The 15,008-nt window shown below is 33.7% G+C and overlaps 1 protein-coding gene across 5 annotated transcripts in view; it reads left to right on the top strand.

Annotated features, from left to right (window-relative positions):
* Nucleotides 1-15,008, top strand: part of exd3 (exonuclease 3'-5' domain containing 3) — a 104,777-nt gene that overhangs the window by 2,289 nt on the left and 87,480 nt on the right. For 3 of the 5 annotated variants that reach the window (XR_012386155.1, XR_012386153.1, XM_003199307.7), the window contains exons 2-3: nucleotides 6,229-6,300; nucleotides 13,878-13,942. Coding sequence is in view for 1 of the 5 variants with exons in the window: in XM_003199307.7 (XP_003199355.3) it covers nucleotides 6,276-6,300; nucleotides 13,878-13,942 (90 nt within the window). In the remaining 4 variants the exon portion in view is untranslated. Of the gene's footprint in view, nucleotides 1-6,228; nucleotides 6,301-13,877; nucleotides 14,097-15,008 lie in introns of all 5 variants that reach the window. The other 2 variants (XR_012386154.1, XM_068218572.2) reach the window with 1 other exon arrangement.

Here is a 15,008-nt window from a genome sequence, read left to right as displayed (position 1 = left end):
TATTAGCCCCCCTTTGATTTTTTTTAGGTCTTTTTAAATATTTCCCAAATTATGTTTTATGGGGCAAGGAAATTTTCACAGTATGTCTAATAATATTTTTTTCTTCTGGGAAAAGTCTTATTTATTTTATTTTGGCTAGAATACAAGCGGTTTTTAATTTTTTTTGAATTGGAAGGTGTGTCCAAACCTTTGGATATATATATATATATATATATATATATATATATATATATATATATATATATATATATATATATATATATATATATATATATATATATATTACATACACAGTTAAAGTCAGAATTATTAGCCCCCTTTTGATTTTTTTTTTCTTTTTTAAATATTTCCCAAATCATGTTTATCAGAGCAAGGAAGTTTTCACAGTATGTCTGATAATGTTTTTTTTCTCTAGAGAAAGTCTTATTTGTTTTATTTCAGCTAGAGTAAAAACTGTTTTTAATTTTTTAAACACCATTTTAAGGACAAAATAATTTTTTTCCCGACTGTCTACAGAACAAACCATCGTTATACAATAAATTGCCTAATTACCCTAACCTGCCTAGTTAACGAAATTAACCTAGTTAAGCCTTTAAATGTAACTTTAAGCTGTATAGAAGTGTCTTGAAATATATCTAGTAAAATATTATTTAATGTCATCATGGCAAAGATAAAATAAATCAGTTATTAGAATTGAGTTATTAAAATTATTATGTTTAGAAATGTGTTGAAAAAAATCTTCTCTCCTTTAAACAGAAATTAGGAAGAAAAAAAATAAACACGGGGTCTAATAATTCAGGGGGGCTTATAAATGTGACTATATACTTGACAATGTAAAATTTTTCCAATATCATGCAGCCCTACATCATAGGCATAATGTTCGTATCTTATGCTGTAAAAACTATTTTTACCTTACCATAACTCTACCCTTAATCTCAAGCCTTACAAGAAACCTGTGGCAGATTTTGAATGTGAAAAGACCCTGTTAAGTATTTTGACGGATGACACAAGTCATGTCCTCATAAACCACCTCAACATTGTAATACCTAAGTCATACCCATGTCATAATACAAATGTGACCTCATAAACTACCAAAACCAGTACACACACTTAATTGAGAATGTATGACACAATGCTGTTCAATGGCAGTTATAATGCTATGATTTTACTAAGTTCTATTTAAGAAAGTTGTCTTATAATGAATCAAACAGTGCACGCAAACAGTGGAAAGGTAATGCATCTCGAGCACAATCTGGCATGCAGTGGTGAGAAGTGCAGCAGATTGAGTTTAAATGGCATGTGATGTAAAGTAATGCGGTATAATGTGTGCTGTGGAGCGCAAAATCTCGGCGGTGTGACTCGGTTTGATGAGCCCGCTTGAGCGCGTCCTGAAGCGGCAGCTCGCGTGCCTCTATTGTTTGCGTCTTTCACGCGTGCGCTCGATAACAAAAGCGCAAACTCCCAGAACGCCAATCAGAAGCGTCAGAGCAGATACACCACTGATAAGTCACATCAGTCACCGCATACACCGTTCAAAAAATAAACAGGAAGTTATTATTCAAATAGTGAGAAGAATGTAATATATATTGTGTGTGTTTTACACTTTTATGGCAGTTAACAAAAAACTAAAATAATGTGTTATTGTATATTATATTGTATTATAATGTATACAATTAAAAAAAGGAAATAAAGGCTAAACTCACAGCAACATTGTACATTATTAAAACAGAACATCTAAAATAAATACTGATTAACACTATTAATAAAAGCTCTACTAATTATTAAAGAGATACTACTGTAATATTTATTGATTGTTTTTGTTACATTTACATTGTGTTTTAAAGTGTAACTAAGAATTTTTGTCAAAATGTGTTTTTATTGTAACGTGCCAATTTAAATAATGTTAATTTAAATGTAATTTGTGCTCACTGTAATAAATTGTGTAATTATAATTATGTAATAAATCTAAAATACAATATTTTCTTAGAGATTGATGTAATTGACTAGAAATATAATATAATATAATATAATATAATATAATATAATATAATATAATATAATATAATATAATACAATATAATATAATATAACACAATTTATAATATATATTTGTGTAACAAAATTCATCTTTTAAAAAAATTTACTCTGTAAACCACTAATTGCATTACTTACAAATGTGTAATTAAAATGTTGTCATTTAGAAACTTTAGCAAAAACCACTCACATAACAAATGTGCCATGTTGTTTATATTTGCTAATATTTTCAAACAATAACTCGCTATCAACGTTTTAACTGCAGAAGAGTTAAGCAATCAGTGTTTGGTGGAATAACCCAGATTTTCAATCGCAATAGAAAATTATAGCTTTTGTTGTTTTGACTAATTGTAGCCTACTTTTCTGTGAAAACTTGAGACAGTATTTTTCTTTGACATGTTGCAAGAAAAATCTGCTTTATTAGTAAATACAGGGTGTCCACAGGGTCTAAAAAAGTCTTAAAATGTCTAAAAAAAAAAAAAAAAAAAAAAAAAAAAGATAAAAAATGTAGGCCTTAAAAAGTCTTAAATTCACTCAAATATCGTGTTGTATGTCTTAAATAGTTTTAAACTGGTATTAATGTTCCTGTGTCCAATAGGGATGTGTGATTAATCGGAATCGAATCGCAATCTCGATTTGAAACTTTGTGATTAGCTAATCGCAAGAGGCTGCAATATGAAATATGTATATTGAGTGAGCGCACTTTCATTCTGCCCAATCAGAATTGTGCAAACTAAACTATGCAGAAAGCCTGCAATTAAACAAACAAACAGGAAAGCGCATAACTCTAGACATGGATTTTAAATTTGATAGTCATGTTAAAAATATATGTAAGAAGGTCAAGCCAAGTCTATTACAAGATTACTAACATATCAAACTGCAAAATTATATATGCACACTAGGGCAATATGAAACGTTGCGTTTAGCTAATTGCAAAAGGTTACAAAACTAACGAATAACAGCTGAGGTGAAGTGCTTCAAAACTAGTCCACTATGCTTCAGAAAATTAAACTTGCTTGACCAGGGGTCAGGAAACTTTTTTCATTTATGAGCCATTTATTTTTTATTTTTTAGCAAATTAAGTATTTTTAAAGAGCCACCGGCCTCTTTATTAGGTATGGGTATTAGGTATATGACCAACTCCTCTTTAACGCAAATCTGTAATCAGCCTATCACATGGCAGCAACTCAATGCATTGAGGCATGTAGACATAGTCAAGATGATAGATTACCACTATAAATAATACAGGTTTTAACAAAAACTTTATTTATGTACATGCACAACTCCAAAATAAACAAATATAAAGCGTCACATGTTGAGCAAGTTTCCCAGAGATGGGTTGCGGCTGGAAGGGCATCCGCTGCGTAAAAACTTGCTGGATAAGTTGGCGGTTCATTCCGCTGTGGTGACCCTGGATTAATAAGGGACTAAGCCGACAAGAAAATGAATAATTGAATGAATGAATGTTGAGCAAGGTCCTGAATTAGAAAAAGGACAATTTATAGAATGTTTAGAATGCAAGTTGTTTTGCACTTTTTTTGGTGTCGCAATTCAGGTTTATTCATAGTCGCAGAATTGTTGCCACGGCTTACAGATTATTGAGCTGAAGCTTGAATTAAATTAAAATCATCTTGAAGCTTGAGTTGAATCAGAAATCAAATTGCAATATCTGTCAAAAAAAAAAAACGCAATTAGATATTTTCCCCAAATCGTACAGCCCTCACTTGTCATATTGCATTACATCATGGTCACAAGCCTCTTTAACCACATTAAAGTCTATTAACTCTATATAATCAAGCAATTAAAATTATGGACTTAAAGCCTATGCATCAATGTGATGTTTTATGAAACATAACCTTTTTAGTTTTGATAGTTTCATTAAATTTAATTTAATCTTAAATTGTTTTTTAATTGTTTAAATAATCATGTTCCAAGGCTGTTTTCAGATCTAATCAGTAGGCATCAAACCTCTCAGAGTCACACGACCAAATGCTAATGTTGACTGTCTAGTGACAAAGTGTAAGATCCCTTTTGGTCAATCTGTTGTTTTCTTTTAAAGGAACCAAATTGTGGAATGATTTACCTGTAAGCCTAAAATTAAAAAGTAATATAAATATTTTAGTAATATTCTTAAAAAGTGTTTAAAGCACAAGTAGTCTACTATTAGTTTGTTTGATCATGCTGCCTTTGCTAATTTTATGTAAAGAATTATAATGTTGTGTATATGTATCTATTTTATTTTCCTTTTGTCAAGCCTCCCATGGTCAGGTGTTGAGAATTAGCTAGTCTGCTAAAACACTTATACAAATGCATTTTGTTGTCCAGTTTAATAGTGATGTCTATGTCAGATAGATAAATAAGTAAATACATTTTTTTGTGTGTTTCGCCCTGTATAAGTCTAAAAGTTCATTAAGAATAATCTTAAAAGTTTCTTAAATCTGACTGAAACCTGCAGAAACCCTGAAATTAAAAATGGAAAATAAGACCTTTTTAAGATATATACGTATTATAATAACTTGAATGACATGCGACAAAGGAAAATATCTAATATAAATACAATTCTTTTTAATATATTTTTTCTCCTCAAATTACTTGGACATAAGAAAAAATTATTCTGTGCAGTCTTTAAATAGTGACAGGTTAATATTACATACGCACTTCATCTCCATAACAATCATAAATCTGATTCACTCAAAGAATAGAAAGCAACACCTGAAACACAGTTAAAGGGACCGACTGTTGAACGCAAAAGAAGATATTTTGAAGAATGTTGCAAACTAGTACCAAACCTTGAAAAAAAAAAAACTTAAACTGCTTTGGAATAAGTTGAGGGTGAATAAACGAGATGACAGAATTTTTTTTTTTGGTTAAACTGATTTGCTATTGGGTTGCGTGGGGGGTAGCGCTGTCGCCGCACAGCAAGAAGGTTGCTGGTTTGAGCCTCTGTTGTGTGGAGTTTGCATGTTCCCCCTGTGTTCCCCCACAGTCCAAAGACATGCCTTATAGGTGAATTGGTTTGAACTAAATTGTTCTTACTGTATATGTGTTTGAATGAGAGTGTATAGTGTTTCCCAGTGATGGAAGGGCATCCGCTGTGTAAAACATATGCAAGATAAGTTGGCAGTTCATTTCGCTGTGGCGACAATGGACATATAAAGGGACTAAGCCGAAAAGATAATGAATGAATGAATGATTTGCTACTGTGTGATCCATCAGTGTCCACTAGATGTCAGTGCAGACCAGAGCTGCTCTAAGAGCCTTTGTCAGGCCTGTTTGGCTTGGCGTTCAGTGCCTGGATCTTCCCTCGAGACTGCTGAAAGAAACAGTCCAGACTCCAGACCAAAAAAACAAAACATCCTCAGCCTCAAAAGCGCGTCGCGGAGCCAGCTGGCAGTGTGCCTGTGCTCGGGCTGCTGTTCCCACAGGGAGGGAGAGCGTGTTTGTGTGCCAAACGTGTACATGTGGGCACTGACACCTGAGGCACTTGTTCACATGTTGCTCAACACGAGTCACTTTAACTGTTAAGTTGACAAACCTGAAAAAAAATCCCTTGTTGTACTTTTCCCTTCTTAATCTGAAGGTAAATCTTACCCCTGAAGCGCTGCAGATACAGTAGGGCAGGGGTGTCAAACTCAATCCCTAGAGGGCCGAAGCCCTGCACAGTTTAGTTCCAACTCTGCTCCAACACACTTACCTGTAGGTTTCAAACAAGCCTGAAGGACTCAATTAGTTTGATCAGGTGTGCTTAATTAGGGTTGGAACTAAACTGTGCAGAGCTGCGGCCCTTTTGGAACTGAGTTTGACACCTGTGCAGTAGGGAATGACACGTAACTCTTGCTTTTTGTGAGGAAAACTATCGCTGACTTGAGCAAAACTGAGAGGACTCATGAGTCCAGCTGTTGAACGACACTTATTTTGGGGGATTGGTAAATGGAAAGAAGAAGAAAGAAATCGTTTTACACACATTTGTTTGAGGAGAGCCCTTCATTCACTTCCCAGACTGAGAGACAAAGCTAGTACAATTTTTATTTTACCTATAAATGTAATATATGTTAATAAAATCCTCCAAGTAGAGGAATTATGCAATGTTAGACATGTTAAAGTCTCCTAAGCATGTTCCAGCCTGTTATCTGTTTTGAATCCGTTTTTTCCATGTGTTTTACAATCATAACAATGATGTGGTTTTTGTTGTAGAGGGTGTGGACGTGTTGAGTTTGGACAGCGCCACCAGGTGAACAAGTATGAGCCTGGTAGGACAACCTAAAGGTATGTTTGTTCATCTTAGGAGCATTAAGTGATTTTAATAGACCATTTTAAGGGGTGCAAACAAAAACAATGGTCCCAACGTATTTCCTGTTTTACATTTTTAATTTCCATATCTTCCAAAAATCCAAAATGGTCCACATATTGATAATGTTATTATAGCTGTTTTAACATGAAGCTATTATTGAATTGCCTCTTGTTATGGAATAGTATGATAAGAAGCAGGAAATGTTCGTGGGTCATTGACATGACCACATTGAAATGGTCTATATTATAAGTATTGTGTGCTAAGGCTAGCAGAGAAGATTTTTACAACAAACATTTGACCAGAAGTCAGTTTGGAATCAAATGGGATGCAAAATACTTAGTCAATCACCGTAGACAAGAACAAATAAACATCAAGTATGGACTGCAGGTTGAAAAATAGAGCAGTAAGGAAGATAATGCAGTATATTATAATGAATAATGAAATTGTGCAGTACGATACAGTTCTAAAATGTAGTCAAGTAAAAGTACTGTTATTATCCATTTATCCATTTTCCTTCGGCTTGGTTCCTTATTCATCAGAGTTCGCCACAGCCAATGAACCACCAACCACTGAGCCACCATATTGCCTTTGCACTTTCATTAACTACATTGTAAAACCCAAAAAGTTAAGATAACTCAAACTGTTTGAGGAAACCGATTGCAACAATCCATTTAAGTTCAAAAACTAACCCTAATGAGTACTGTGAACTTAATCCATTTGAGTAAACGAAATAAAACTAATAAATGAAGAGAATTTAAACCAACTGAGTACTGTTAAACACGATAAGTTAAAGCAACTCAAACTGTTTGAGGAAACCGATTGCTACAAACCATTTGAGTTAAAAAACTTATCTATACGAGTACTGTGAACTTGAAGGAATGAAGTTTTTAATTAACTCATTACCTTCAACACTAAGTTTAAAACTCTTTTCAAATGAGTAGAATTAACTTTCTGTCAATTTTGAGTTAACCACATGCATTTTATTTGATAAAGTTGACTGTTGGGTTTTGGTGTAGTACAATTCCTGAGAGAAACAACTATTACAGTATATTGAGTATTTGTGATTCCTTTACAGACATTTGACCCACAAATGAACATTTCCTCGTCAATGACTCACACTCAAATTTCTTTTTTCTGTTAAACACAAAACAAGATATTCTGAAGAATGCTGTAAAAAAGCAGCCAGTGACATCCATATTATTTTTGGTTCCTACTATGGATGTCAATGGCTGTTGTTAACAACGTTCTCAGGATGTATTATTTTGTGTTTAACAGATCAAAGAAATAGGTTTGGAAAAAAGTGGAGGGTGAGTTAAGGATGACGGAATTTTAATTTATGGGTGAACTATCCCTTTTATGCCAGAAAAGATTCACCAGGCTTTTAATATAGCATGTGATATTTGCTGAGAATGAGGAAAAACAAAACTGGGCAAAACATTAAGTTGATGCACTTGATGTTTATATGGACAAAAATGTAAATATTTATTGTCCTAAAAGCTTTAGTAAGATGACATTTGAGAGCTCCGTTTTACCGTGAAGGCTTTGGTACAGTGGTGATTGATTGAACAAAAGCAAATACTTCTCATTTGATAAACATATTTCATAATTATTAATGCAGAAACAAATTTAACATGTTTTTTTTTATATTGATCATTTCAAGTGCTACATGTATCAAATGTGATATTATAGTAGGATTTATAGGGTAAAGGTATAAGTTAAGGTGCAAAATTATTAGCAAAAAAACTTTGTATATTTGTCCTATAATATTTTCTCTTCTGGAGTTTTTGAATTTTTTTAAACAAATTTTAAGGTCAATATGATTACCCCCCTTAAGGCACTTTTCTTTCCTTACTTAGACCAGTATCTTGCAAAATATCTAAAAAAGTATGTTGTCATGGCAAAAAAAAAAAAAAAAAAGGTTATTGAAACTGTTATTCTTTGAATTACTGAACTATTATATGTTATGGAATTATTATATGTTCAGAACTGTGCTGAAAAAAATCTCTCCATTAAACTGCACTTGGGAAAAATGTAAAATAATTTAAATGTAACAGCTAATAATTCTGACTTCAACCGTATAAATACATAGTGTAGTAAAGTCTTGACGTAAAAGAAAAACTTTACAAAAATATTATTAGAAGTTAAAAAATTAGGGTGCAAAAATTTTCAAAAAAACTAACCTGCAAAATCCTGAAGGGACCATTTACTACTTGTCTTTATTTTTCCAAATGTAAAATCCAGTTTATTTTTAATGGATAAATCGACTAACAAGCAACCAGTCTCAACACTATTATTGAGACTGACCAGCATCATGGCCATATTTAAAAAAAAATCTCATATCGGGTTTTTATGTCATTTCGTCATGCTTGTTGGCTCGCTTTACTCCACTAGTGGAAGTCATAGATGATATGAACTTCTCCAAGTACATACCTGTCTCCTTCAATAACATTCTCACTTTCTCAAGCTTCCCATTGACTCTCTGCATAGTCTGCATTCCTGAACGTCCTTCCGCCCCACTTTCCTGCATGTGTGTGTGTGTGTGTGCGTGTGCGTGTATGTTAATGCCTGTAAAAGAATGAGGTTAGGGTGGAGTACAGACAAAGACGACAGCATATAATATGTTTGTGTGTCATCGCGCTAATATGCATGCACTCTGCCCTCAAACACAAGTGCACTTATGGGAAAATCACTACTCTAAATAATGTTTAAGACAGCCTGTAAAGGGACTGCTCATCCTAAAACTACTGTTTATTCCCCTTTTAAACTTGGTTCTAAACCTTTATGCACTCTTACAGTGCTTGTTCAAACTACTTATGTAATATGGACTGAAATTACACACTTCTTGAGGTTTCTTTTGGGACAACTTAATTATTTTATGTTCAATCTACTTAAATTTGTAGAAAACAATGAAGTTAACTTTGTGTTGGGATTGTGTAAAAACTAGCAATTTTTACAGTGTGATGTGTGTTTTTAATGTTGAATGTTGGAAACCGGTAACCATCGTCTCCTATAATAAAAAAAATAAAACAGCTACTATTTTCAGCATATTTAAAAAATATCTGTTTAACAGAAGAAAGAGAATTAATATTTGGCTGAACTATCCCTTTAAGTTCATGCAGGAAGGATTTTTGAGCAAATACGATGATCTCCGTGCTGCCGAATTGGGGGTGGGGTTGCGTTTAAAAGAGTGGACGGAGAAAAGCCCTTTGCACCACTTTCCCAGGCTGTCGGTCAGGAAGGCTGGATTTTTTACACCGTGACCACCGTGTTGCCCTTTTCCGGGGGAAATCCGAGACAAACATGAAGAAGGGGGGTCAGGAAAACCGGCCCTGGGAAGAAGGAGAAGAAAGGTGTTTGCTACACAGCATGAGAGAGAGCGTTGCTTTCAGGGCGACTCAAAGGAGCGTATATACCTCCCCTCCGTTACCCCATTGTCACCGGCCGCTCCTGTCTCGCCCCCGCCTTCCTCCTCCCGAAAAAAGAAGAAAAAAAATGTCTCATCTTCTCACAGTTTTGTGGCCTGGAATCACTACCCCAAAATACAAAGCCCCAACACCTCTCACACACAACAATAGACTCCTCCTTTTTGTGTCTGTTCCGCGTATTAAATGTTAATTTTCTGACCCTTTTTTTTAGCTCAATTCAAATGCGGTGTGAAGTATCCACATGTAACAATAGCCGACTGGGAAAAAGGAGTCAAGGAGTGCATTACAAAAGGATGTAAAATAGTTAAGCTTGTATCCTGGATTTAAAAGGGGGGGAAAAGTTGGTAAAAGTCTTGAGCTGGAGGGAAAAGTCCAGGGGGAACAAAAGTGACTCTATTTGGTCTCGTTAACGCACATTCCTCGGTATATTATGGATGATTCTGTGGTGGATTTTTTTTTATCTAAAGGAAATTAATGAATACTCAGTTTTGCACTTTTTGGACTTCCTCCCATATTACAGGTTAACTGTAATATTTTGTATTTTTGCAAGACGGTGCAAGTTTTCCCACGACTTCTGACAACTGGATGCAAAATGTGATGAACTTTTTTTTATTTGGAAAAAAAATAGGTTTACATTAAATTTTGTTTGTTGTACTTTTTTACTGGGACGTAGGACTCATTTAGATTTTTTTTCATTTTTTTTCATTTTTCATTTTTATTAGTTTTACAATAATTACCAAACAACACAACAAAAATGAAAAATAAAAGGAATAGGCAGGATAATGTAAAATAAACTATGGTAATAATAATTAAAATAAAGAAAAATAGATAAAAATAAAATAAAAAAAGTTATTATTCAAAAAAGATTAGGGCATATAAACGGTTTCAATGAAACACAATGAGACAGTCAATAGAGGTAGTGAGCATATTCAGCATTACACTGCTGCTTAGAATCCACATTATATTGGTCCAGGTCATCAAGAAATGGTTGCCATATATTATAAACTTAGCAAGAATACCAATAACTCCATAACGGACTCTTTCCATGTGCAATATTTGAGCTAAATAAGTTAACTATGTCTTAATTGAGGAACAGAATCTGATTTCCACAGTTTTAGAATGACACTTTTAGCAATAATCATTCAATAAATGATGGTGCATTGTATATACAAACTATGATCCAGCAAAGAACTACCCAAATATAGCAATTTGGGGTGTAAAGGTAAACAATGTCGGAAAATCATTTAAATATGTCACACCAGAAATCATAAAGTTTTGGACATGTCCAAAAGAGGGGAACATGTAGGGGAAATGGTGGGAAAAATTCTGTGTAATTAAATTTTAAGTAGTGTCAGTCTATGCATTATCTATGTAGTCTATGCAGTTGAATTAACTGATGCCTGGAATTAAACGAACAAGATCGAATTCTTCTAAGGCTTTCCTCCCATGTATCAGAATCTGTATACCCAGTTCCTCAGTATGTATATTGGTCTTGCCATAAAATAGCTGTAAGTTTGCTGATGTGGCAATAAATAAACAAACAGATATAAATGTTTGAGTTCCATGTTATTCCTTTCCCCGCTGTCATTTGGCGATCACTTCAGAGAAAATCTCAAGTCACAGCCTGAACCTCTTAAAATACTGTCTGTGGCTCTTTTGTGTCTGCTAATTGCTCAATACAACAGCTGTCTGTTTTTTGCCATTCATTACAGTTTAACATCATGAAAGTTCAAGTTTTTGACAGTGAAAGGGAGCCACGAGTTAGGAAATTTAACATTTGGCTCACAGGGTTCGTACGGTTGCTGGAAATCATGGAAAATGCTTGAATTAATGTCTAGTGTTTGAAAAATGATTTGTTTTTGGATAAAAGGCTTAAAACTGCTTTAAAATCCAATTTTGTTGCTTTTATCATAATCATTAATTTTTTCTAAATAGGTCATATTTGCTTTTGCTCAAAATAAAAAGTCTGGAGTCTGCATATTCATCTCCCCCTTATTGTTAAGTAGTGGAGAAGACAAAAGTATTGGAGACTAGATTACTACTATGAGTGTGTAATGCATGAAATTAAAATAAATATACATTTGAGATGAATGAAAACTAATTTAAAGATTGAGTAAATGACATTTATAAGAGTAAAGACAATAATTCAATCCTGGGCTTAAAGAAAACATACCATTATTTTATTTCCATGTTTAATACTATAATCATATTCATTCATTCATTTTCTTTTCGGCTTAGTCCCTTTATTAATTCGGGGTCCCCACAATGGAATGAACCGCCAACTTATCCAGCTCGTTTTTACTCAGCGGATGCCCTTTCAGTCGCAACCCATCTCTAGGAAACATCCACCCACACACACTCATACACTACGGACAATTTAGCCTACCCAATTCACCTGTACCGCATGTCTTTGGACTCTGGGGAAACCGCAGCAGCTGGAGGAAACCCACGCAAATGCAGGGAGAACATGCAAACTCCACTGAAAAAACACCAGCTAACCCAGCCGAGGCTGGAACGAGTGACCTTCTTGCTGTGAGACGACAGCATTACCTTCTGCGCCTCTGCGCTTATAATAATAATAACATAATACTATAATAGTAGTAATACTATACTATCTTATACTATAGAATAATAAACAACATTATACGCTATAACAAATAAGTGTCATCTGATATAATGTGATGAAATGTGTACATTTGAAAAAAATGATTCACCCTCCTGTGAAATTTTAATCTTTTTAAAAATATTTCCCAAGTGCTGTTTTACAGAGATTTTTCCCACACATTTTTAAACATATTAGTTTTAATAACTCATTTATAATAACTATTTTATTTTGTGTTCCATGTTGACAGTACAAAATATTTTTTTTACTTATTTTGCAAGAAAATTAACTTGAAGTGCCTTTTAACGACTTAACTTGGTTAATTAAGTTGACTAGGCAAGTCGTTGGATAACAGTGGTTTGTTCTGTACACTGTAAAAAATAGTTATTTATTCAATTTTGTTGTATTAAATTAACTTTTCTATTCATCTCAACTCAACATCAGTCAAACTCCCTAAAAATATTAAGTTGAAACCTTATTAACTGATTGAAATAATTTAAAGCAACAAACAAACAATTGTTGTTTTGACTTTTTGTCTTTTTTTTTTTTTGCAGTGTTTACAATAAAAGAAATGTCTTAAAAGGGCTAATAATATACCTAATAATAATGACCTTAAATAAATAAAACAAACAGATTTTATTCCAGTTAAACTAAAATGAATAAGACTTTCTCCAGAATAAAATAAATATTGAAAATATTGAGAAAATCTCCTGGAAAACCATTAATAATAATAATAAACAAACCTTCAACATCAATTGGTAAACTATAACTGTATATTTTTGTTTGTAAATATGTAATTTGCCACACTTGAATAATGCTTGTAAAATGTTAAAATTGCTCCTGAAAAGTGCTTGAACAGTCCTTAAATTTGACCTTGGAAAAGATATAAGAACCCTGGTCTCAAAGTGGGAACTTGTATTTTAGGCCTTAATAAGGCGCTCGTTGAAATACTTATTGGATAAAGCCTTAGGTGCGTCCCAAAGTGCATACCTATGCACTATTCTATGCGATTTTGTAGTATAAATAGTGTAAGTGGTGCATTCGCAATGAAAACTCAAAAAATAATAAGTGTGCATTAATTACCCGGATGATGCACTTATTCAACCATTAAAATGAAGTGTGGAATGTTGGACATTTCACGCACTCAACGACCTCAGCTTTGCTCAGGTAACAGAAGGGCTGGAGCTTTTGGGCACTGATGTTGCATAACTTCATTTATTTTGGATTGTGAAAGCAAAATTCTCCTATGAGAGTGATTACACTTCCTCATGATGGTGAATGTGGTTATACTCATGGCAAGTATTATTTGGTAGTTTGTTCATTTATTTCACTTATTTGGCAACCGTAAAAGGTCTTTAGGGAAGCGGTTTGAGTTTATAAAGACATTTTATGACTTAAGTCCTATGTAATCCAAAATATCTTAATATAATACACTAACCAGTGCAAAGCGATCTGTGGAGAGATGTGGTCTGTGTGTGTGTGTGTGCGTGTGTAAACTAAGCTGGTGTCATGTTTTGTGCCTAAGGTGTTGACCTGCCGGCCCTGCTGGAGCTGCTCTGTGGCCTGTGGAGCAGGAAAGAGCAGGACGAGGTAAGAAACAGATGTGCTTAAAACTCGAACCCAGTGTCTCAGGAGAGGTGAAAGAAGGTCACGTGAAGGAACAGACGTGCACGAGGGGCCTACAAAACATTCCTGTTCTCCTCTACTCAGTATTTAGGATGAGGTTTTTCCTGCATGGATAATTGTGAGGCAGAATTTTGTATTACCTTCACTTCACCTGAATCACCGTTGTGTACTGTAAAAAAAAAAATATGATCAATTAGTCTTGACAGCATATGTTTTTAGGTCACTATAACTTACTAAACTCAATAAATCGTGTGCTTACTTAATTTTATAGGTTATGCAAGCTGTTTTAAGTCAGTTTAACATAATATAAGTTCAATAAACCCATAAGGTTAATTTGATTCGGTTTAAAGTTTAAGGCAACCAAGATTTCTTACAGTGTGTCTGTTGAAAAAACCACAAGTGATACTCAAGCACCATTCATGTATTTAATTCTGTTTAATGTTTAATGCGTTTTTAAATAATTAATATTTTACTTGATAAGATTTTAAGAATCGAGCAAAATGTATTTGTTTCAAGTGGCAAAAATGTCAAGGCCTAGGAGATCACCTCATTTTACCAGCCTAATTTTGTGCCTGGAAACACCCAGATAAGAGATTCCTCTGTCCTTTTCTATAAATGATGTTGAATATCCAATTTATTATTTAATTTGATCATCATTCATTTGTAATAGTTTATAAATATTTCAGATGTTAATTAGTGTAACATGCAGTATTCATTAATTTAGCTTTCACAAAATATAAATACTACTTTTTAAATTGATGGTTCACAAAAACTCTACAGTTGTCATCGTTTACTGACCTTTGTCTTGTCAGAGAGTTTCTTTTCTGCTGTTGAACACAAAAAAATAAATCATTTGAAGAAATCTAAAACCTGTCACGTTTTCAGCTTTCTTCAAAATATCTTTTTTATTGGCTCAGAAGAAAAAGAAACTACTTAAGGTTTGGCAGCTGATGCAAGTGAATAATTTTTGCACAGGGTTCAACGCTAAGGATTTTTTCTACTGGCCCGATCGGGCCAGTGGTTCTGATTT

This window comes from Danio rerio, chromosome 10 (assembly GCF_049306965.1).
Source record: "Danio rerio strain Tuebingen ecotype United States chromosome 10, GRCz12tu, whole genome shotgun sequence".
Taxonomy (NCBI): domain Eukaryota; kingdom Metazoa; phylum Chordata; class Actinopteri; order Cypriniformes; family Danionidae; genus Danio; species Danio rerio.
This window is presented reverse-complemented; position numbering and strand designations above follow the sequence as displayed.